The 25,465-nt window shown below is 38.7% G+C and overlaps 1 protein-coding gene across 1 annotated transcript; it reads right to left on the reverse strand.

The window, feature by feature from the left end:
- Nucleotides 1-19,323: 19,323 nt before the first annotated feature.
- LOC120324697 (phosphatidylcholine translocator ABCB4-like) lies at nt 19,324-25,458 on the reverse strand. The gene is made up of 5 exons (XM_039388526.1): nt 25,300-25,458; nt 24,287-24,484; nt 22,511-22,717; nt 20,954-21,100; nt 19,324-19,555 (listed from the first exon to the last, which is right to left on the reverse strand). Exons 1-5 carry the CDS (start codon nt 25,426-25,428, stop codon nt 19,361-19,363), a joined length of 876 nt encoding a protein of 291 aa, XP_039244460.1. The 5' UTR covers nt 25,429-25,458; the 3' UTR covers nt 19,324-19,360.
- Between the last annotated feature and the right edge of the window lie 7 nt (nt 25,459-25,465).

Genomic DNA, 25,465 nt, shown 5'->3' on the forward strand with positions numbered 1-25,465 from the left:
CATCAGCTTTTACTGTAAATGTAGAAAACAGCTTGGAAGCAAACATGACTTGCCCTCCAACTCAAGAAGCCTTGAAGTGCTAAATTCAAGAGCTAACCTCCAAAAACTTAACTATACCCATACATTTAGCAGATCCTTCTCTCTACGTAAGGAGTAGAATAAATGCTTAGACAATCTACAAACACAAAACACAACAGATTAAGTAACATATAATCATGGAGTCATGAAGGTTGGAAAGACCTCTAAGGTCGAGTCCAACCATTTAATGCAGCACTGCCAAGCCCACCGCTAAACCATGTCTGCCAGTGCCACATCTACATGTTTTGTGAACACTTTCAGGGATGGTGACTCAACCACTGCCCTGGGCAGCCTGTTCCAATGCTCAATAGCCCTCTCAGTGAAGAAATCTTTCCTAATATTTAATCTAGTGGCCTCCTAGGACAAAGTGACTGCATCAGGTTACACAGATGTCATTTATCTGGGCTTTGGTAAAGCCTTTGACACAATCCCCCACAACATCCTTCTCTCTAAACTGGAGAGAGATGGATTTAATGAGTGGACTGTTACATAGATAAGAAATTGGTTGGCTGGTTGCATCCAGAGGGTAGTGGTCAAGAGCTCAGAGTCCTGATGGAAATAAGTGACAATTGGTGTCCCTCAGGGGTCCATATTTGGACAAGTGTTATTTAATATTTTCATTAATGACACAGACAAAGGGACCAAGTGCAATTTGCAGATGACACCAAGCCAAGTGGTAGGGCTGACACACCTGAGGGATGGGATGCCATCCAGAGGGACCTGGACAAGCTCAGGAAGTGGGCTTATGGGAATCTCATAAGGTTTATTAAGACCAAGTGCAAGGTGCTCCACCTGGGTTGGGGCATCCCCTGTGCATGTTTGGAAACCTCTTTGATCCCAGACTTACGGATATATCAGATTATCATCCCAGTGGCTGAGATAAACCACTGTCTGTAGTGAGTGAATAACAAGGGAGTGATATGTCTAGTCTCACATTGCTCTGCTTTCTACTACTTCAGGGAACACGTGCACGTCAAGTGAGAGTAAAATTTAATAGAAACTCAGGGAAGGATCGAATTTACACTGTGGTTTGAAGATAATACACTGAACACCAATATTTCCCTAAAATACCTGATGAATTAAAAAAGATACTTGGTAGGATATCAACTGATAAGGGTAGGAGTGGCAACAAAAGAGGGAAAAAAATACCTGAATTAGGTCTAGCTGTGCTAAAATACAAACTGGAAATGCTGTCAAGCCTTCAGGGCAGGTATCAGTGCAGGCTGTTCCTCCCAGGTAGGGTTTACCAGTTTTCACTGATACCTTCCACGCACTGTAGCTGAGTAGGGATGCTGAGCAGCTCACCACTGCACCAGCTCCAGGAAGCAGTTAAGGGTAATTCTCAATCGATGTTGATAAGGCTGATTAGAAGCCTTGCTGTCCTACTCATTGCTTAGCAACTAGAGACTGCTGTGCTTGGATCTCAGGCTGATTACTTTTAAAAATTATATAATTTGTTGCTGAATCTACTTCAGAGCCCTGCTCCTAGACCTGATCCCTACCGTGGCTGTCTTTGGCACTGTGCCAGCTGCAGAGGAGCAAACACGAGTTTAGTGAGTGCAGTTAGTCAAATATCCAGGTCCTAGTAATTGTGTGTGGATCCTAGTCCATACATGGAGTTAGCTGTCCATGAAGACTGATCTGAATTTCAGATTCAGTCTCTTAGAGCACAGCCTGCTTTCTCTGTTCCTCAGTCCAAAGGTGCTTTGATTTTATTAAAAAAGCTAAACAAACACTGCCATTGCCTTTGAGCTTTCCTACACTTGATCTATGGTTACGTCAATAACAAGGTTGTAAAGCCATTTAAAATATCTACCTGGACCTGTTATGAAGATTTAGTATAGTCAGCTTCTAAATTGAGCTTAAGAAATCGATGTGTCGTCTTATGGATATGATTGTAGCGTGTCTGCTTAAATAAACACAATTTATGGGATATAACAAAACAAGCATTTCTAAAGCACCATGGAACTAAATATAATGCTTTTACCTTTCTCATAAGTGCTTTAAATACTATGGATGGAAGCCTCATTGGAAGGATTTTTTCAGCTTTGACTAATGTGAAATCTTGTTTGAGGAAAAAAGAAAAAGCTTTTTTATCACCTAATCACATTTTCTGTCTTTTTCAGATAAATAAAGTAACTATCTGCATACAATATTAAAAATATTATTATCAAGTAAAAAATATTCTAGCTGTAATTGAGGTAATCCAAGCTTTTAAAACCTAAATTTAGCACCTATAAGGTAGAAGAAAGAATAAGACGTTTTTTAAGAAACAAGTGTATATCCTGTAGCAGTCTTCAGGCCCCACCAGTGTTTCAATTACAAGAATTTTTTTTATCCAACCTCAATCAGAAACTAGTTAGTTCAGAGAAACAGGCTTGGTGCTATCACAAATCATAGAATCATAGAATGTACTGAGTTGGAAGGGACCCACAAGGATCATCGAGTCCAACCCTTAGCCCTGCACAGGACCATCCCCAAGAGTCACACCAGGTGCCTGAGAGTATCATCCAAACTCTTCTTGAACTCTGTCAGGCTTGGTGCTGTGAGCACTTCCCTGGGGAACCTGTTCCAGTGCCCAAACACCCTCTGGATGAAGAACCGCTTTCTAAGATTCAACCTAAACCTCCCCTGACACAACTCCAGGCCATTCCCTCAGGACCTGTCACTGGTCACCACAGAGAAGAAAGAGATCAGTGCCTGCCCCTCCTCTTCCCCTCACAAGAAAGTTGTAACTGCAATGAGGTTTCCCCTCAGTCTCCTCTTCTCCAGGCTGAACAGAACAAGTGACCTCAGCTGCTCCTCATACGGCTTCCCCTCAAGGCCCTTCACCATCTTTGTTGCCCTCCTTTGAACACACTTTAATAGCTTAATGCCTTTCTTATATTGCAGTGACCAAAACTGCACACAATATTCAAGGTGAGGTCACACAAGTGCAGAGCAGAGTGGGACAATCCCCTCCTTCACCCAACTGGCTTTACCTGATGCCCCCAGGACACGGTTGGCCCTCCTGGCACTGCTGACTCATATTCAACTTGCCATTGACCACGACCCCCAGACCCCTTTCAGCGGCACTGCTTTCCAACATTTCATTCCCTAGTTTATACAAACAACCAGGGTTGCCTCATCTCAGAGTCAGAATCCGGCACTTTCCCTTGTTGAACTTCCTATGGTTGGTGATTGCCCAGTCCTCTAATCTTTTGAGGTCTCTCTGCAGGGCCTCCCTGCCTTCAAGGGAGTCAACAGCTCTTCTGAGTTTTGTGTCATCTGCAAACTTGCTTAGTATCCCTTCCAGTGCTGCATCCAAGTCATTTATGAAGATGTTGTAAGACCCTGTATTTGTTTCAGGTACTGTACAAATACCAGGGATTTCCCGCTCTCTAAGAGCTTACAGTCAAAAAACTGTAATGCTGCTGGTTATTTTCTAGAGGAAGCCTCTGAACCTGCACAGATATTCACTGACTACAGCACAACTCAGTGTGCACAAAGACATATTGTTGAATCTCTCACTCCTGGGCCAGGGCCATGCAAGGTCAGACTACGCAGGAATGGGATCAAGGGCAGAGGCACAGAGAAAATTCTAAACCTCTTCCTATATTTTGAGCCTATCTGATAGTGCAAGTTCTTCATAGTTTTTCTTGTGTACTGCTTAACACTTAACTGTGCAGATGAGAACTGCACAGTTGAGATATAGTGCCTCAAATACCATGAAAAATTGCAGTAACAAAAACTTACTTGTAGAAAAAACACAGCATTCAAAGGTGAGGCCGCCCCAGTGCAGAGCAGAGCGGGACAATCCCCTCCCTCGACCGGCTGGCAATGCTTTACCTGATGCTCCCCAGGACACGGTTGGCCCTCCTGGCTGCCAGGGCACTGCTGACTCATATTGAACTTGCCATCAACCAGGACCCCCAGATCCCTTCCAGCAGCACTGCTTTCCAGCATCTCATTCCTCAGTCTATACACACAACCAGGGTTGCCCTGTCCCAGGTGCAGAATCCAGTACTTCTTTGGAAGGTAACACCTCATGCATGAGTATAAAAAATTTAAGACAGGCTATTTCAATGTCTTTCATGTCATATGCTATGACTTGACTGGTTGTAAAAAATGCTCCAGTAAATGCAGATGTTGCTCTGTTTTCATTTTTTCCTTTTCCTTATTTTGTGGCATAAGTGTGAAAAACATGAGTAAACAAGACTGAGAACCTCATCCTAAAACAGTTAAAACATGAATCTGAGGTTCAGCTTCCAGGGCTGTATTTGTTACTAAACTGATTCAGATTCCTGCAGCAGGTAGAGAAGATGATTAACTTCTACCATTCATGCAAATAACATGGCCCTGTGTTTTTTCTTGGTATGGCATGTGAGTGACATACGGCATATGGATACATAAGGCCACAAAGGCATATATACACTATCACATTCAGTTTTTCTGTCTTCTGCACTGTCAAAACCTTAATAATATCCCACACTGTATAAATGTTATTACCTTTTCAACAAAGTAGTGTGTGCTGACTGAAAATGTTACAAAATTCTCACCAGTATATATAAAATATATATATAACTTCTTTTTCTTACACCATAAATTAAGGTTTACAGAAATTCTGTCTATAATGAAGAGTCTACTCAGAAGTGTTTTCTCACATAACTTTCATCTTATTGCTTTTGCATTGCCTTGTGTCACTTTATATCTTCTGAAAGGCTATGGCTGAGCCTACGTGGGCAAGACAGAGCAAGGCTCATCTTCAGGTTCACACACCTTTTGGGGGAACAAGAGAAGGCTCTTGGGTGGTCACTGCTCCTGCTGACATACTGCCTGCTCTAAAGGGGTAAGGCTGAAGCAGATTCAGGGAGTTCAAGGGAGAACCTCTCCTCAGTCAGCATGTGTGAGCTGATCTGGCTGAGGATGTGCAATTTGCGTCACTGCTTTGTGGGACGCTGAGCAGACATTTTGCATTCTCCATAGCAAGGAGCTCTGCCCGATCCTCAATTTTGCAGCGCATATTTAAAAATAAGTATAATTTTATTGGTTCATCATAAAGGTCACTGGGAAACAATCATAAAAAGTAAAGCATACAATTGCTTCTTTGTTTTATACTCATCCCTATAATGTCTGCAATGATGACTGAAAATATGGATTGCAAGGCCCTATCAATAATCATATAAAAATATCCAATAACAAACTACAGCCATTCAGTTTTATCCAATTTCATAATTTTGAAAAATTAAACTGGAAGCACAATTTTATTCTAAAATAAAAGGATTGCATCAAGATACATTCAATACATTAATAAAGGGAAATGAGGGACATGTGTATTCTTTATAATGTGCTCCTTATCCCATATTCCATGTTGGAAAACCTCAATGTACCTGATCTTTAAAAACCATACTAATTAACTGCAGAAATTCTTACTATTACTCAGTACCCAGTATAAATACCATAAAAGAAGAAGGAGAAGACCAATGAATGCTATATAAACATCCCATTACTTCCAATAATAACAGTTTCTGCCTTTCCCTGAAAGGATTAGTCACAAATCCCACTTACCCTTCATGGGACTATCCAGAAAAAGAAGTTGAGACTTTAAACCACCTTTTGCATTTGATGATATTGAATGTTAAAAGAACAATTTGTTACTTGTTGCTGAATATGATCTCTTCCAAGTTTAAGTTCTTAGAGAGTTTGATAATTATATCTTAAGTTTCAGGAATCTATTTGCTAACACAGACATTTTAGACAATAGATATCAAAACATTAGACAAAAATAGTTATTATTCTCTACTAATGGTGTGTTATTTGAGTTATATGACTAATTACATGGTTTTGGTTTTGTTCTATAATTAAATGAATTAACTTGCTATTAGGCTATTGTCACACGCAAGTAATTTTGTTTCATAATATTACTCAAACTATTTTAAATATTGCAACAAACAATTAATTTTAGCTTCAGAGGAAAAGATGTTTCCACAGAACTCTTGTGGGATGTTATCAATGTACGAGTCCTTAACCAGACATAGAGGATGCCTTCCCACAATTTATTTAAAAGTTACTCCCTCTCAAGTGAGACTGTGTTCCTTTCTTATCCCATTCTTTTCTTATCCCATTCCTTTCTTATCCCATTAGATATGGGAGGTAAGAATATAGAGACACTCACAAGCTCAACAGATTTTATATTAAGTTCATGGCGATGTATTCTGAACCTTTTTTTGCTTTTCTAAATAGACTGTGAGTTTTGTCCAGTCAGTGTTGATTCCTTCTGTGCTTCCCCTGGGACAGATGATGTATTTACCCTCTTCCTGTAACCGATCCCCAATTCCTGATACCTGAAGAGAAACGCAGTATGATACTAAAAGTTGTTTACAGCCATCCAGAGGGACCTTGACTGGCTTGAGAAGCGAGCCCATGCAAACCTCATGAAACTCAACAAGGCCAAATTCAAGGTCCTGCACCTGCACTGAGGTAATCAGCACAAATAAGGGCTGAGCAGAGAATGGATTGAGAGCAGCCTTTCAGAGAAGGACTTGGGAGTGTTGGTTGATGAGAGACTTAATATGATCCAGCAATGTGTGCTTGCAGCCCAGAAAGCCAACCGTGACAAGAAGCGTGTCCAGCAGATTGAGGGAGGTGATTTTCCCCCTCTACTCCATTCTCCTGAGACCTGGAGTACTGCATCCAGCTCTGGGGCCCCAGAGAAGGATGCAGACCTGTTGGAGGGAGTCCATAGGAGAGCCATGAAGATGATCAGAAGGCTGGAGCACCTCTCCTATGAAGACAGACTGAGAGAGTTGGGGTTGTTAAGCCCGAAGAAGAGAAGGCTCCAGGAAGACCTTATTGCAGCCTTCCAGTACCTAAAGGGGGTACAAGAAAGATGGGGAGGGACTTTTTATTAGGGAATGTAGCGATGGGATGAAAGGTAACAGTTTTAAACTGAAAGAAAGTATATTTAGATACTAGGAAGAAAGTCTGTGTGGGAGGTGAGGCACTGGAACAGGTTGTCCAGGGAAGTTGTGGATGCCTCATGCCTGGAAATGTTCGAGACCAGGTTGGATGGGGCTTTGAGCAACCTGGTCTAGTAAAAGGTTTCCATGCCCATGGCAGAGGGGTTGGAAATATGATCTTTGAGGTCCCTTCAAACCCAAACTGTTCTTTGATTATAGGATTCTACCTTATCTTGTACTTTCAAATGATAATATATTCTGAATAAAAGCTACAATTCCTGTCAGGTAGAAAGAAGATTGGTAAGAACTAAGTAATTTTACAAAGCCCAATAAATTACTGAGTTTCATTAAGTCTTCTCTACATTCAGTGAAAAACTTGCCATTACACTAACACTCATAAAGGGCATATGTGTGTATATATGAGAGTGTGTGTGTGTGTGTTTTAGCCACAGAGATTTTTTTGGTTTTAATTATGTTAAGTTGTTCTGAAAATATACAGGAGAATTAACTAAGTTAACTGAAGAGACCCACCAGAAGGTGTCTTTAAAATCAAAAATTAAATAAAAGAACCTTAAAGTAAAGGAGAATCAGAAAGCCAGTGAGAGGGACTTTCAAAGTGTGGAGGGAGCCAAGAAGAACAGGTGTAAAACTTCCAGCTGTTTCAAAGTTAAGACTTGAGAGAAACTGCTTGAGAAATTCAGGAGAGAGCGTGAGAGATAATAAAAATATTCAAGGTAAACCGTGTCTGAATGACAGAACTTCAGGAGTCTGACTCACTGAGAGGCTGTTGATTTGCAAAAGTATTTGCATAAAAGAGTTTGAGTTTTCACAATGAGGGTGGGAGGCAATGGAGCAGATGACTTGAGGGTGTGGAGTCTCCATCTTTGGAGGTATTCCAAACCCAACACGACACAGCCCCAAGCACCCTGCACTGACCTCAGAGTTCATCCTGCATTCAGTGGGGGTTGGACTAGATGGTCACCTGCAATCTGAGTGATTTTATAATCCTGTGATTTGGAAAAGTGATCTGAAAAACAATGAGTTCCAGAACATTTTTGCCACAATGTTTATACCTTCTCATAGACTTTATTTTTAATTTCCTACTTTTAAAGAAAGATTTTGCTCAGAATTGCTGTAATTCACAACTTTGAATTAAACTTGAACATTTTACTTGATATGAATTTTTATTAATCTGAAGTTTAGCACTCTTTGGGGAAGCTTTTTCCTACTGAAATTTTTTCACAGAGAAAACACTGCAAAGCTGGAAGTACCTTTTGGATCAATTCATTCCAGTTAGACTAATAGTACACAGTATGGTAGACTGAAAACTTCACTATGTCTGAAATTATATTAAAAATTTAAAATCACATCAAAAAGTAGAAGAAAATCAAGTTAAGGTCCTTCATTATAAAAAGCAGAATGCCCCATTCACATAAACAGTATACAGAGGTTCATCAGAGGTTGGTAAACCTTGTAGGGAAAAGTGGTCTAATCTACGCTGGATGTAAACCTTCTATGGAGGAACACGCTCAGCACAGCTGGGAAAAGAAAAATTAGGCAAGAGGAGGATAAACAAATGCTTGGCACACAACAGTTTAGCTTTGTCTTGCTTAACATCAGCAATCAGGGATAGTCTAGTCTGAGCAAGTCTTTCTGGCATGCTCTGCCAGAAGTGTCAACAGGAAGATTCATCTCACCATATGACATATTTAAAAGCTATGTGGGGGAGGTGAGAAGCTAATAACTTGTTTAAACTAGCTGTATATGTTTTATATTGCAGCACTAAGTTGGGAATCCCACCAAATATGTCTCAATAAGCAGCTCTCTGTCCTGCTGTCTCTGGGATTCACTTGATGGGTCATGGGTTGGGAGAAAGGTCCCCGTGTGTGACAACTAGCATAGTGTCACAGAGTACTGTGAATTATCTGGAGTTAGAACTAGTGGACAAGTAGTCTAGCTCTTCCTGAAATTAGTGGCAATATTAGTAAATATTAGGGACTAAAAGATCTTTGACGATGAGAAGGTAGATTAGGTATTTCTGGGATAGAATAGCACCTGACAGAAAAATGTCTTCTGTAGATATTGTCCATAAAGAAACTGTGATCTTTGCTGTAAATGTTTTTGCAATGGTGGGAATTTGTCTTCATCCAGAGCATAAGTATAGAGGCATAGTAAGAGAAAGAAACAGGGCTGGGGAAAAAAGACAACACTGAATATGATTGATTCAGACTGAGGAATAGGTGAAACTGTTTGGTAAGTGGTTTGTAGACTTGCTTAGAGTGGACAACAAGGAATACAGGATTAGCTACTATTTTCAGTTGTCTATGTGGTTTATAAATTATGTCTAGACAGCAGTCAACATGCAACAGCTGCTCTTGAAGACACCCTCGAGTTGTTTTTTCATTACTTTGCTGGGTGTTAATAAGAGCATAGCACACAGGTTTGGGAATATTTAGCTCTTAGCACAAGTTGAGCTCTCCAGTGCTCCGAAGACTAAAGTTTGTTTGGAGAAGTCTGGTACTGTTCAGTCCTAACCCATAAGATCATTAACTGAATTCCATGAGCACTTACAAAAGCACTTCAACACTGATCAATACTGACCTTGTCCAGTGTTGCCTTCACAACTGAGTCACTGTCACTATCCAAAGCCAATGTTACCTCATCAATCACAAGAATTTTAGGATTGTGAAATGTATAAAAGTTGGAAACCATCAAAGAAGGCCAAGGCATATGATGCATATTCCAAAAAAGAAAGCAATACCCATAGAAATGTTGGCTGAAATAGCCTGTTTGATAGAAATGTGTTTGACATTTTCTTGATTTTTCAGTATCTGAAAGGAAAAAAATCCAAACACAAAAAAAATTCAGAACATACTGGAAATTACCTTTTCTTTCATTGTGTATATGCATAAATTTCCCATGAAAAATATTGAAGATGTACAAAATATTTTTGCACACAGTAGTCCAAGCCCAAGAAAGATCTTGCTAAGAGTAGAAGAAAATGTAATGACTACCTTTCATCTTGTGATATACTGAGCAATTTTATGTTAATGTAATTACAGATGAACATACACAGAAAAGGTCTGCAACAATGGTTTTTCATTTCATGGGTCTTAGAAATTAAAAAGCATCAAGATGATAATTGCACCAGGGATGGCTTTGAAACTCTAGTTCAGCCTCAACTTTCAGTACAAAACCCCCACAAAAGTGCATGGTGCCAAAAGCAAGGCGGTCAAAATAAATTAGGGTATTTTAATTACCACATCTGACCTAAAATGGAAAACGGTAAGGAAGGAATGTGCTTTTCATGGTGATCATGAACTCTTTATTCCAGAGTATTGAATAAACTGGCAAACATAACACTGGTTCAGTAACAAAGAGGTTTAGTGATTATTTCAAATTGTGGCTAGAGCCACAGGACTGAAGAGTTATTACGGAAACAGCAATCTGAGAAATTGCAAACTTTTATCTTGACAAAAACAGCATGGGAAGCTTACAAACAAATCCTGAAGAAAACAATAAAATCTGAAATAAATGGTGGTAAATTTAATCATGAAAAAACACATTATATCATGAGCTATGAAAGTGAAGAATAAACTCAATTACTTTTCTTTAGTACTGTTTTTTCTAGAGAGGCTAGACCCAGCAAAGTTAGTCCACTCGGACTTCATTAATGACAAGTAATGCCAATTTATCCTAAAGCCATGAGATAAATTATTAAACACTAGTTGTGAAGTAATAAAAGAACAGTAAGGTAAAAAACAGTTTGAAGGAAGACAGCAGTGTTCAGCAGGGAGATGTACCCAAGGGAGTTGACAACATTAATTCTTCAGTCAGTCTGGGGATTTATTGTTTTTACTTATATTACTGACTTGGGCATGCAAACAATACTCATGATAATGAAATTTTCTAGATACAAAACTGAGAGGATCAGTACAGAGAACTAGTGAGAGGACCAGGGCAAAGGAATACAGGATATCTTACTGAATTAGGTATGTAATACTGGGCAGTAGTAGTTAGAGAAGCAGATGAACTATAATTATGTGAAATACAATTAAACAAAATTAAAGAAAAATACAACCAGTGAAATGGCAAACTTATACTGTATGAGAAAACTAAAATAACTTGTTAGGCCTAGCAAAATGTCATCTGAGAGAGTCTATGATTTATTTCTATAAAAAAAATTATCACAGTATTCAAATGACTGTTTGATATGTGAATTCTCTAACATGGATTTTTAAGATAAAAGATGTAATGACTTACTCTATATAATGGTAAATGGATAAAAACTATATTCAGATGCCTTAAATATGTAACCTCAAACTGTTGGCTGGCATCCAAGAAAGTGGATGCAAATTATTTATCATTTTGTCAGTTGTTCATCATTTCTGAAACTGGTCAGCAAGTGAAACCACTTGAAGACATTGAAATGATTCCCCCTGAATCAGGTGTAATATTTCTTACTGTGTGAACCTTAATGTTTGCAATATGCTTTGAGAATTTACAGAATCACAGAATATGTTGAGTTGGAAGGGACCCACAAGGATCATCGAGTCCAACCCTTAGCCCTGCACAGGACCATCCCCAAGAGTCACACCAGGTGCCTGAGAGTATCATCCAAACTCTTCTTGAACTCTGTCAGGCTTGGTGCTGTGACCACTTCCCTGGGGAGCCTGTTCCAGTGCCCAACCACCCTCTGGGTGAAGAACCTCTTTCTAAGATCCAACCTAAACCTCCCCTGACACAACTTCAGGTCATTCCCTCAGGTCCTGTCACTGGTCACCACAGAGAAGAGATCAGTGTCTGCCCTTCCTCTTCCCCTCACAAGGAAGTTGTAACTGCAATGAGGTTTCCCCTCAGTCTCCTCTTCTCCAGGCTGAACAGTCCAAATGCCCTCAGCAACTCCTCACATGGCTTCCCCTCAAGGTCCTTTCACTGTCTTCGTTGCCCTCCTTTGGACACTCTCTAACAGCTTAATGTCTTTCTTATATTGTCGTGCCTAAAACTGCACACAATATTCAAGGTGAGGCCACACCAGTATTTAGAAACAAATGGTGTGGATAAAAACAATAGTTGAAAATTTTTGTTCATGTAGTGTGATACAGAAGTTCTTTTAGTGGCAAGAATACTGTGATGCTTTGGTTTTGGACACGATATGGGAATCTTGAGGCAAAAAATTCTGAAAATGGTTTGCCCTGTCCACAAGAAGGAGACAGGTAGGAAGTTATGGGCTTGTGGACTGCAGCTGCTCTCCTGATATTTGAGAGTGATAGTACAAGAATCCTACTTGATTCAGTTGACCAGTGCTCAACTGCAGGAGCAGCAACACAAAAAAAAATCCTAAACCTGGATGTGGAGGAGCAGCCAGAGAAGGCTGTGTTAGTGCTCCATGAGGCTTCTCAGAAATGTCAACTCCGTTTTCTTGTCTCAAACACAAAACCATTTACTAACTGAACTGATGTACATTTCCGCTCAGTTGGGAGCTGAAGTTTTAAATTGTGTGGTTCTATTAATTTTTTTTTCTTGGATAAGAGCATATTCTCAGAACAATTTTTCTTTGTGATACCTGTGATTATACTCATGAGATATTTCTTCTTGGGAAGCAATCTCATCCTAGAAAAAGACTTTTCCTCAGTGTAAAGCAATAAACCATCTCTGTGTCCTCCTTGCAGCCAGTTTAACCAACTAGAGAATTAAATTATTTTAAAAGTATTATTTTAATTTAGGTAATATGAAAGTGTGTTGTACATTTGTGACTGTGGTATATTAAATTGAATGAAACATTGAATTTCCTGTCCATAATGGCAAAATCGAGAAATTATGTAATGCTCTTATCTTCTGTTAACAGGAAATACTAAATTCATCTAGTATAAAATACTGATATTGGTGGTAAGATGCCTGTTGTCTCACAGGTAAACAGTTTCACTTTAACACCATTGTAGCATTTTAATACCCTATTTTGTAAATTTCTATATCTGGTTAAAATTTATGGGGCAATGTAGAATGATAGTGGTGTTGAATTTAACATCTCTTAAAGGAGTAACTCACTTAGAAAAATAGCACTCAAACTCTGTATCTGGAATCAAATTACCCAGAATAAATGAAAACCTCTTTGCTCTTTTAATATTATGAAATATTTTTAATACATGGGAAGATTCTTCTACTTTAACAGATTTTGTGACAAATATGATTAAATAGGGAAGAAATAAATGAAAGGTCTTTGATTCAAATGCAAAGATAGACCTTATCTACCATCATTTGTTGCCTCCAGTAGGACTGCTTGACATAGCACAAGCCGGGATGAGCAGTTGTTATCTACTGCCTTGGTCTAGGTGTGAAGAACTCTGACTTTAGAAGACATGGTAGCGATGCTGGCAGGTGTGACTGTATGATGCTGATCCCTTAGGCAGGAAAGAGAGTGGGTATCTTGGACAGTAACCAGCAGCTCATAAGAGTATTGCTCTTTGGATTAGACAGGATACTGCATATACTGAATCGAACAAGATATACATGAAGGAGTAAAAAAAAAAAAAAGGATAAAGCAGATCAACGTAGCCATTTTCTGAACAAATGAGGCCATCATGTGGCAAATTACAGACACGGCCACAGAAAGAAAAATTTTTGATTTACAGTACTGGGTAATAAAGAAGAAAATACACAACCTTCATCACGAACTCAAAGGAAACTGGTGTTAAAACTCAGACACAGAAATTCCTCTTAGTTTTTAATATTTTTCATGAGCAATTCTCGAGAAATTTTAAAGGATATTTTGAAATTTTATCAGTGCAAGATTCTTAGATGGAAATCACATTTATTTTTTCTGTCATTAAAGTCTCATAGGCAATAATGGGAAAACGAGAGTCAGAAGGAATAATCATGTCTTCAGAGAAAAGATTTCAAATGTCTCAAAATAACAGCCAAGTGAGAAATGAAGTTTCTGATTATTTATCAAGCTCCTCAGGAAATTGCAGGAAAGAAAATGATGAACATCTGCAAAACTAGACTGTTATATGTTTCCTTGAATGTACCCTTAACAAGCTGAACAGGGAAATATTAGCATCCTGAACTGTAATTCTCAACTCTAGCATGCATGAAGAGTAATGTCTGAGTTGTTTCTGATTTAGTAGACATGTAAATAACTCTCATCTTTAATAACTCACCTTCTTTTACATTGAAGAATAGACAGATGTGTGGAGATAAATCTTCTGTAGATCTACCCAAAAGAAAATATTGAGAAAACTTAATTAAGATTAGGAATTCCCTTTATGAATGGAGAAGCATGTCATAATTCCATAGTGCTGCCTTCTACCAATCCCTTGGAATGTGTGTATATATTTTGTTTGGTTGGTTTTTTGTTGCACATGGAAATTTTGTATTGTTTTCCAATTCTATGAAATATGTACGTATCAAGGAATGACTGAAGAGTTTGTACAACAAGAAGGCACATTGATTAATCCAAAATGAGATCAGTACAAAGTGTGATATATGTAAAAGTGAAGGCAATAAGAAATTAACCTTGGGGGAAGACAAGAGTGCCTAGAAAGAAAAAAATGATGCCAGCATTAACTGAACAGCTCATTGGAGCCTCAATGGTAAAGAGAGAAGACAATATTAGTCATCTCACACCTTCTCACACATTCTTTCTAAGTTCTGCCCTGACTTCTTTTATATATTGCTGTAAATAAAGCTGACCTCATTAAGGACACTTTAAAAGCAAGTGGGAACCAGGAGCTACTGTGTTACCGAGATATACATTCCTTCTTCCTCAACATATCTTCATTTTTAATATCTTACATAGCATGAACTGAATTTTTTTTCTTAGATTAATCAAATTATTCTTGGACCTATTTTTTCACCAGTAATTTGAGAACCAAATCAGAATTAATGTAGGAATAAAATTATACCTGATTGTTATAATGATATAAGAACCATGCTATTCTCTCTTAGAACAATTGCTTGCAGTATTCAAAAAATTTCTTAATATATATGTCTCCTTTACTTAGCAAATGAATGATACCATTTCTACCCATAGACACTTCAATCAAATCCAGTAAGACAAGATAATATACATATATAGAGAGAGATGCAGTATTTATCTTTCAAGTTATCTGAAATATCAATGACTTGAAATGTTGGGGCATTTTAAATTAGTCCCATACAATTTCTAGTATGTCTGTAAAAAATATCTCGGTCTTGGTGAATATAAGGCTGCAGGCAGTGTTTATGGATCTACTTTTATGAAACATGTAGTACAGGATCTAAGATGCTTCTTTTAGTAGAGCAGTCATTTACAAGGTGTGACTCATTTCTCTACACAAAGGCATTAACAATATAAGTATTTATGATAATCACGCTTATATCCTCTTATGAAGAGACACAATACAAGGTTGTTGCTAATCTGACTTGCTAGTGACAGCAATTCTAGAATGGGATGAACTGTGCCCTGGCCAGACCTTTGTTAACCCTGCAGAAGACAGACTTGCTTAGAGAAATGACTTAGGTGTGAATGCTCACTTTGACTTACATGCAGTCCTGTCCTAGATCTCTACAACAACAGCGTTCTGATGCTGATCTCCCTAGTTAACAGAGTACAGCTGGAATGAAATGTATGCAAGAATAAGCACACAAAGACAAAAGGAAATGTACTCACCCTTCAAAAACACAGATTGCTAAAGATTGCTGTCCTTGTGTGTTCTGCACCTTTCCTTCCTCTCTACTTCAGATATCTCTCCAGTCTGTCAAATTCACAGCAAAGGATTTGAAGTTCCTGCTGGTCCTGTTTCTTACTTTCTGCTTTCATTTTACTGCATTAAAGTAATTAGAATAAAAGATACCATCCTCTCTTAGAAATACAGAATGAATGAATGACTAAACTACGTTGTTCTAGACAATTTGTCTAGAAGACTGGGTGCTTGACAATAACAAATATTTAGATTGTCTGTAGATACATTTATAATGTGGCTTTTTCTGCACAAGAATTGCTAGTTGAGTGTTTTCATCCTGTATTCATAGGCACTCTGCCATGTTTTGAGGGAGAGGAGTAGGAGGAAGTGTTATAAATGTACAAATAAACTATACTAATCTCTTGACAAAGAGATTAACTTGATTCTATTTGTACTGTGAACGATCACAAGGATTACTCTTTAACAAATGCTTCAATGAGATCTTTAGTGTCTTACAGAAATTAATGCTACCAGGAAGATTGTTTTCATAGACCAGTATAGCAGCAAGAAAGAGACAACAGGTTCAAAAGATTTACTTGAAAGAAAGAAGATTGATGGGAAATCCATGTCAGGGGGAAGACTGTTGAACTTCTCCCAACATGTGGGATAGTTCAGGAAGAACTTTGAGGGAATGCCTGAAGAAGAGACCAGCAGAGATCCAGAACTGATGCACAGTCTTCCTTTGCAGATAGTACATGGCACAGGTGAGAAATACTTCTTCAGACACTCTTGAGGTGAGGGAGGATGATGGAGTATATTTATGTTCTCGCACTGTCAGAAATTATAGAAGGGTTTACTAGTAAGGTACTTGTTTTATATGGAACAGCAAATTGTCCCTGTAGGGGTAAGTATGCTGGAGAACACCGGGCAATAGCAACACCCTGATAAGAATCTGTGGTAAGAAAGACTTCCTAGACTTAAACTCTCTTTTTCTTCTGAGAACTCTATTTTGATCAGTCATTTCAGCAGGAGGGCTGTCAGACTGTTGGACTTAAGTCCTTCTTGATTCCTGTCTCTCTGTGGTCAGTGGCATACACTTGCAAAGTGGTTAGGATTGCCAAGGTGGTGGCAATGCTGACATCTCTCTAAAGACTTGTTCCAAAGGTAACGGGTCAAGAGGCACAAGAAATGTGTGGAAAAGCTGCTAGACTACCTTCCCTCAAAACAGTAAGTTCTGCTTGAAACTGCTGCAGGCCCTCAAAAGAAGAACAGGCCAGAGGAAAAAAGGCCTATTACTTCAGAATAACAACACATACCTATCATCAAGAGTTTAGGGTACTTATGGTCAGAGACAAGAGCTGACTATGCCAACAAGGAGGGCTTAGAGCTCAGACAAGTATCTTATGACATTAAGGGGAACCCAAATATCTCAGAGCCTAGCTGAAAAGGCTGAGCTTTGGAGTAAGGCCTCTTATGCCCTTTGGAAAGATGTGGTAGAATAATGGTCCTTAAAGTAGAATTGTCCTAGTTCAGTCAACCCTTCCTTTGGGTAAAGCACTGCAATTAGAAGGTGCATGAATAGAATGTGGTGAAGAACACAATTTTGGAGGTGTTCTTCTCTGTCCTTTGGCTTTGTGACTGTAAATTACATGATGAGTTATCTAGTGGTAGCTCAGTTGCAGTAATATGGCTGTTGTAGTCTTCTGAAAGAAAATTCTGAAAATAAAGTAACTGTGAGCAGAGAGTTCCTGGAGCATTTATAGTGGATTTGTAATTATTATGAAAACTTTTGCATAGATCTCAACCAAGGGGAAATACTTCTTTAGAAATGTAGAAGAAAAGGATAGGGAAAAATAAATTGTTTTAGAAAGTTTCTATATTTGATGTGAATTTCTGAAATATATTTTAAACTATATGGCCAGGATTTAAAAAACTGATTTGCAGATGTCTGTGGTAAAATATTTACAGTGCTATTCTGATTTTCATAGAGAGTTAGATTTGTCTGGTAAATCAAGAGTGTTCAAAATGACACAAGTTGGGGAAAGAATCTAATAATTACTAATCCAATCATTAGAAACTGTTCCATCCAAAATTAAAAATCCTAGTTTAAAAACAAAATACTAACATCCAGAATTTAGTGAAATAAAGTCAGTCTACGTATGTTCTCACTTGAATCTTCAGACTACAATGTTAAAGAGTATCTATTCAATTCTTGCAATTGCAAGTATAACATCTTTATATTATTATGCAGAATAATAGCCTTACTCATGGACAAGAATCTTATTGTATCAAGTAATGCATAAATAGGAAACAAACAAATTTGCTAGTCAAATTGGTTTTCCATCTAAGACAGAAACAAAAGAAAACAGGTATGTGATTCCAATGAGACTGCATCAATCAACATTCTGAAGAGTGTCATTAGTACATTGATGAGCCTAGTTAAGGTGTGTATAAATGTCTAGATCTGTGTGTATAAATATCTAGAGATATGTAAGACAGACCATACGTATAAATCTCAGGGAATCAGAAGTTGCTAGGATGGAATTGTGGAAGATTGATTAATCAGGCCAGTTTTAAACTTAAAAACAAAACTTTACTGAATAAATATGCATTAACAATATACATTGCTTCATGTTTAGTTATTAAGAATTACGAATCAATATTACTACATATGCAAAGCCGCTAGTGCTTAACAGTCATCCTAAATAAGCAAATAATATACAATGTCATAGAGCTGATGTCAAGGATTTAGCACCAACAATTACAGTCCTTGGGAGTCTCAGTCACAGTGATCAGGTTCAAGAGCTCTTCAGCAAAGCATGCTAACAATGAAAAAGATGCCTTCCTTCCCCCTCCTCCAAGTCCAAATCCAGGATTTTCACCTTTTATAAAATATTGCAGTCTTCAGAATTCTTAGACTTTGACCTCTGACCCCTAGGACTTTGGGACACTTGCAGACAGTTCTTTCCTGGGCTGCAGCAGGTGCTTTGTCTTGCCCATCAGTTATGGGATTTTTTCTGATCTGCTGTTTCTTTCCTGCATTATGTCTTTTTCCACCTCTTAAGATTGCAACTCTTTGGGGATTAGTAATCAACCACCACTGAGGTACTTGCAGTTTTGAGACCCTTGTTTTCAGACTTTGCCCATGTTTTCAAGACATTTACAGTCATCCCAGGCTTAAACTCCACAAGAGACATCTGGAATCAAATTTCAGCTGACCAGCAAGTTCTCATAACAGGTTGGTAACAAGCCCAATAGGCCAGGACTGACTTGTGTCTTACACAGGCACAGTGAGGATAAGGCTTGAGTTTTCTTTCTGACAATAGCAAAGCTACTTTTACTGAGCGTGAAAATGTTTCCAAGTTGCTTACAGACAAGCCTGTTTAATGTGACTTTTGACAGAGTTCAAAGCAAGCTAATATTAATTACATTTGGCTTAGCATGCTTCTACTTTCATGAGGACAATAGGCCATTGTTTTGGCCACATAATAAAGCTGTTTGAATAATGAAAGCTAATACAGAGAAACTGGTACATATTTACTTAGTTTTGTATGATTTATCAAAGGAAGGAAGAAAACCAAGAGTATCAAAACTGACTGCTGATATTGAAATAATTACAGTGGCAGAAGTAGCTCCAGTGGGAATTCAGAGGTAAGTACTGCCTTTATTCTACGTGTTGCATTACACACTTTGAACATTGACCAGAGAATAGTAGATGCCTTTTTCAGCCAGAAGCTGCTGATGGGTGCCTTGCTCTACGACCTTGCCGTTCTGTATGACAGCAATCTTGTCAGCATTTTGGACGGTGGAGAGGCGGTGAGCTATCACGATGCAGGTACGGCCTTCTCTGGCTTTATCCAGCGCTTCCTGAACAATCTGCACAATGAACAGACCAAAAGGTGAACTATTCTGACAGCTGCGAAGTAAACTGCAATATGAGAGTGAGGGAAAGGGAAGATCTTGCTCAAGCTTCCTGATTTAGGATTAGCCTGTGTTGGCAAAGAGTCAAAACTGTTATAGCAGGTGTGACAGTCAAGAGGATTAGATGGAACCAGGCTCATTACTGAGGTGCATGGCAGGAGAATAAGAGAAAATGGTCATAAATTGTAACAGGAGATGTTCTGACTGGATTAAAAAGAAAAAAAAAGTGTTCACTGCAAGGACAATTAAGCATTGGACCAGGGACAAAAGAATGTCTGCTGAATCTCCTTAGAGATTTTCAAAGACTCTTCTAGACACAGCATTAAGCAATCTACGTTTGAATTCAGTATTGGCCCTTGTGTGAAGAAGATGTTTAATTGGGGACCTCCACAGGTCTCCTTCATGACAGACTAATTATACATGGGAGTCAAGTCAGTATTCTTGGGTCAACTGCTATCAGACTAGTTCTCCTGATTTTGCAGGGAGTCTCGTGAATCATCTTTTTCTTAGAGCTAGCAGTGGCAGAAAAATACTAAAAAGAATCTCTGCTTTCTTTTCTTTATTCCTTATGCTTATTAATGAGGAATAAAAAGAGAGATGAAATTTCAATTATGTGCCTAACTGGCACATAATTAAGAAAACAATGAATCATGGGATTATTTAATGGCATTTTCCCTTCAAACCTCATTTTTATGCCGACAGATGATAACAACTTGGTCCAAAGGTTTTAACTTTTCAGACTATAATATCTGATATAACATTTGCCTCATTAATAGTAAGGTTTTTTGTGGACTCTGTGTTGGTTTTTTACAGCTAGACTGTATTTCTGTTGTACCAAGATTGCAGCTTTGGGCTTAAAAAAGAAGTAAGTGCTCTAAAAATTTTCACATAACATCTTGTGTTAACCATGAACATGCAGCAAGGACTGGAGAGCATTAGGAGAAGAAGAAAACTTATGAAACAAGATTTGTCAGGTTTACAGAAAAAAAAAGTTCTCTGTCAGCATCCTCAGTCTTTTTGGCTTCTGCAGTCTGTGTGTCCTGATTCAAGTTTGACAGCACTTTTTCAGCTGAAGCCTGAAGAATCCTAGGCTGAGGAATGCATTCTTCATTGCAATTTCAGTCTGTCTACTGCCATACAGATGCAAAAATTACTTTTTTGGGGATTTTTTTGCAAGAAGGAGTAAGACTTTTATATTTGTCTATTATTAGCATAAATGTGTAGTTTGCATAAGACACCATATTTCCAGCTTTTGGCTTCAGTCTGGGAGAGTAAAAACAATAATCATGATGTAAGAAAAAAAAAGGGAGGGTGGAATTTAGATTCCAGGCTCCTGGCTTAAACTTAAGTTACCTTTTCACTTTCTGTGTCTAAGGCAGAAGTAGCTTCATCCAGTAGCAGAATTTGGGGCTGACGCACAAGAGCTCGGGCAATAGCGATACGTTGTTTCTGACCACCAGAAAGCTGCGTTCCCTTGTCTCCTACACGGGTATTGTATTTCTGGAAATAAGAGATTCAGTTCAGGCTAGGAATGCAAATCAGTTCTGAAGTATACTGAAGCATATCAACCCTGACACCAGCCACCCATAAACTGCATATTCCATGCCAGCAGCTCTCTGAAAACAACTGACCAGAATTGCCAGCTGACACAGATCTATAGATCTTTCACCAGGAGACTTCTTTGTAACATCAAGTATTTCCTAAATTCCAAGCAATAGCACTCCCTAGGGTTGGATGGCAATGTTATTCTCAATCAGGAGACAGAACACCAAAGATCAGTGGAAGTCCCTGACAATACTGGGGATCAAACCCTGACTTAAGACACTCCAAGCTAGTGTCCAAATAAATCAGTTACTCTAACCAACTTTTATTCATCCTGAAAAAAAAAGCAATGTGTAAGATGTATCAGATTCAGGCCAAATTATATATCTATATAGGGACACAGACATTTTTAGACTTTATCTATATCTGTCTGGACAGTTATGCTTCTTATTGAGTTAGGAAAGTTAAGGTAAGGCAGACCAGCAGATCTTGATAAGTCATTAGAAAGTAAACACGGTCTGCAAAAATCATGGGTCTCGGCTTTTGTATTTTTTTAAGCTGTTTATCAGCCTGAAATCAGTCTGAATGTGTACAACATGCAACTAAGCTGGCAACCTCCCAACTACAGAAAGTTTTGAAAGCAAGTTGGCACAGGTTAGAAACTGATTTGTCAAACACACAGAAGAAAAATCCTTAAAAAACTAAATAATAAAAAACATTTTCTATCTTAGGAAGTTCCCAAGTCACAAATTACGCAAAGTAAGAAGATGAGAATTCAGGGGAAATGGGATTAAATGTTTAGCCTTTCTGAATACTTATTTGTAAATACGTCTTGGTGGTCACTGCTTGGGACAAGATTATGTGCATGGCAGACCTTTTGTCTGACCAAGATGCTCATTCTTACATTATTGTGTGGTGGTCAGATATATAGATGTGAAAAACTATATTTTCAGACCACAGGAATACTAGAAATTTAAATTCTGACTAGATAAACTAGAAGAAATGTATAACCTTGTCAGTCTAGCAGAGTCTTTTACATGTGCTTGAGATGGACAAGAGCTTAAAAAGAAAGGTTTCATTTACTTAAAAACCCCCACCCCTCACTTCCAGCTCTCAATTAGTTACAGTTGTGTCCTTTCTTCCCAAAGATCTTGAATGTTCAGCTCTCTACCCGACACTGGAATCTCCCAGAGTAAAAATAATTATGGTAAACACAATTAAGAAAGGAAAAATGTTTCAAAAATTGTTTCAGATCTTTTTTCATCTCAGGGAATTATTGTACCCCAGGTATTTACAAGTAGACACAGTTTTTCCCTGCCACTTTAGGTCACTTCCAGTTCCAAGTGGGAGAGAAAAGGAATAACTTACATCTGGCAGAGAGTCAACGAAGGTATGAATATTGGCTTCTTTTGCTGCATTAACAATTTCCTCAAATGGCACCTGACGACTGTTATCTCCATACGCGATGTTTTCAGCGATAGTGCAGTCAAACAGGATTGGCTCTTGTGAGACGATACCAATCTGGGCTCTCAGCCACTTGATATTTAGTGCCTTGGCACCTTTGCCATCAAAAAGCTGAGAAAGCAAACATTTTAAATTTTTGAGACTTACTGTAAATTCATACACAGAAGTTGTGCAATTGCAGCTCTTTCCTTAGAGAGATCAATTGAAAGCTCACATAATCCCTTGCCCTGCTTCTGCCCTATATCCCAACATTTTCTGAGGGCTATTTTATAAAAGTGTTGCCTCAGTCCCCATCTTTGTTTCAAGGTTTAATTAGGATTTTGAAGACAATGGAAGATAGGGTATGCTGAGGCAATTTCAAAGAACCTTGGGTAATGTTCTTTCATTTTTTCTTCAGCGGGAAAAATAAGCTTGAAAGGAGAAATGGCTTTTGACTATATAGGTATTTACCATCTTTTTTCCTTAGAATTCCAATGGATTTGCAGCCTGCTAAGATCTGCTTTCTGTCCCTTATCTGACGTGAAAAATCATTGGAGAAACTAGAGAATACAGTTATTATGCATTTTTGGATCTACCATACCAAACATCATGACTTTTAGGCATGGTTACTCTCCTTATCAGACCAGCACAATTGCTCACTTTTGTGTACAGCTGCTCGGACAGTTACTGCTTTTAAAAATACACCCCTTTCACCTGAATTCACAGGGAAACTCAGCCTCTGAATTAGCCCACCACTTTTGTGGTTTCTATGCCTGAGGTCTGTGCTTTTCCTTTCATGAAACAGTGGCTGGTTATTCATGAATACAAGGTCAAAAAAATTGGTAAGGAAGACAGATTTGGTTAAACATACTTTTGGAGTACTTGTGCTGCTACTTTCTACAAATCATTTTGCTACACTGGACGTGTTTGGGCATTTCAACTCTCAAAAAAATCTTGTCCATTGCATCTAGGTCTTATTTAAGTATTGCTTCCCTTTTTGTGAGTATCTCTGCAGAGACAAGTTCCGAAATCCTTCTTATTCTCATCTCATCCAGCCCAAAATGTGTGCCCTGTTTTTCAAACACAGTCTCTGAATACATTTACATCAAAGAGCAATGGCAATAAACAATACTGTTATGTGAAAAAAAAAAAAGTAAAGTTGCTGAATAAGTATTGTAGGAAACTTTACATGTATTTTAGACCAAAATTACTGAAAGTATTTACAGTCTATCACTTGGTATGTGGACACACTCTGAAAGATGTTTCTGACAAGTAAAAATTACGATAAAAATTATTTTTGGCAATGTTCTCTGGTTTTGGTTTTTCTGAAAGAACATAGCAAATTCTGCTACTACACTATACAGAAGTAGATATGTCTATGTATGTTTCACAAATTTTAAAGTGTTCATAATATAAAAAAGTCAGGAAATTTGCTCTGAATTCAAAACCACCATTAGGCCATGGGTCAGGCAGATTTTTACCACACAGATCTTGTTTCATTAATTCCATACAATGTGGGAAACTGGGGCTTACGTACATCTCATTCAGTTAAGGAGCCCTGATGAGCCAGTGCTGATTTTTAACATTAAAAATACTTGAGAAAGAAAACTAGAAATATCTATTATACTTTATCACATCACATAAAACCAGTAAGCACACCCTCACTTAAATCTATTGACACGTTCTGGAAAAAATACTTACCATTTCTCCATCAAGTGGGTCATAAAATCTCTCGAGCAGCTGAACAACAGTACTCTTTCCACAGCCACTGCTACCAACAAGAGCCAGAGTTTGTCCCTTTTCTACTTGTAGATTCAAACCCTGGAGGATTTTGACCTCTGGTCGGTTTGGATAGTTAAATGCCACATCTTTGATGGTTATGTTTCCCTCAAATGTTTCCTGGAATTAAAAGAGCATCACTGTTACATGTGAAGGAACAAGATTCAGGATGGGAGCGGTTCCAGGCGTGGAGAAAGACATACAGCAGTTGACAGGACTTTAGTATATGGACTTTACTGTTATTAATTATGTGGTTTCATTGTATCCACACTACACAGTGCACAGCCTGGGCATACCCACACTACACAGTGCACAGCCTGGGCATACCCGGGCTTGCCACGAGTTTGCCTGCTCCCTGCTTCCCCGCTCCCCTCTCTGATGGGCTGCAGAAGCTGCAGAGAGGAGACAGTTACCATTCGCCCTCTCCTTCCCCGGTTCCTCCCACGTTCCTCCCCCTTTGCCTGTGTCCCTACCCCAGTTTGCTCCCCCGTTTGTCTGTCTCATGCTCCACCCCATGTTCTAGCCCTTTCCCCCCTGAACCCATAAAACCTCAGGACACCTCAATAAAGTATTCCATTTGCAGCTCTACCTTGTCTCCGGACCCGTCTGTGCTGTGTCACGGCCCCATCCCCCCTCGGACCGTGGCAGTTACATCTTTAAGACAATTTCACAGATGATTCTAATAGAATTGCAGAAGTATTTACTCCCCGCCTCGACATCAATAGGGGTTTTCAAAACAAATGACCTTTTGCCATTATGAGCAAAAGCTGGACTCACAATAGAGGACTTGGTCCATGTTGTGTTCAGATAAAGTGTCAAGAATGCATTGGGAAAAGGATGTAATCAGGAGAGGAAAAATCAGTTTGAAGGAAGTGAGAAGAGTGCTGTTCATATTACCGACAGACAATACCACCCGTTACACGTGGCTTACTTACGGGCTTCTCTCCTTCCTCACTGTAACTATCTATTGAGGGCACTCTTTCGAACAGCTGAAACAGGTGGGCTGCTGATATCTTGGCTTTAGCATAGTCGGGAGCAAAAGAGCTGGTTTCTCCTAAGGCCATTGCACCAAATACAACAGCTGAAAACACTCTACAAAAG

Source organism: Pipra filicauda, unplaced genomic scaffold (genome assembly GCF_003945595.2).
Source record: "Pipra filicauda isolate LSUMZ 115617 unplaced genomic scaffold, ASM394559v2 scaffold65_size3143899_pilon, whole genome shotgun sequence".
Taxonomy (NCBI): Eukaryota; Metazoa; Chordata; class Aves; order Passeriformes; family Pipridae; genus Pipra; species Pipra filicauda.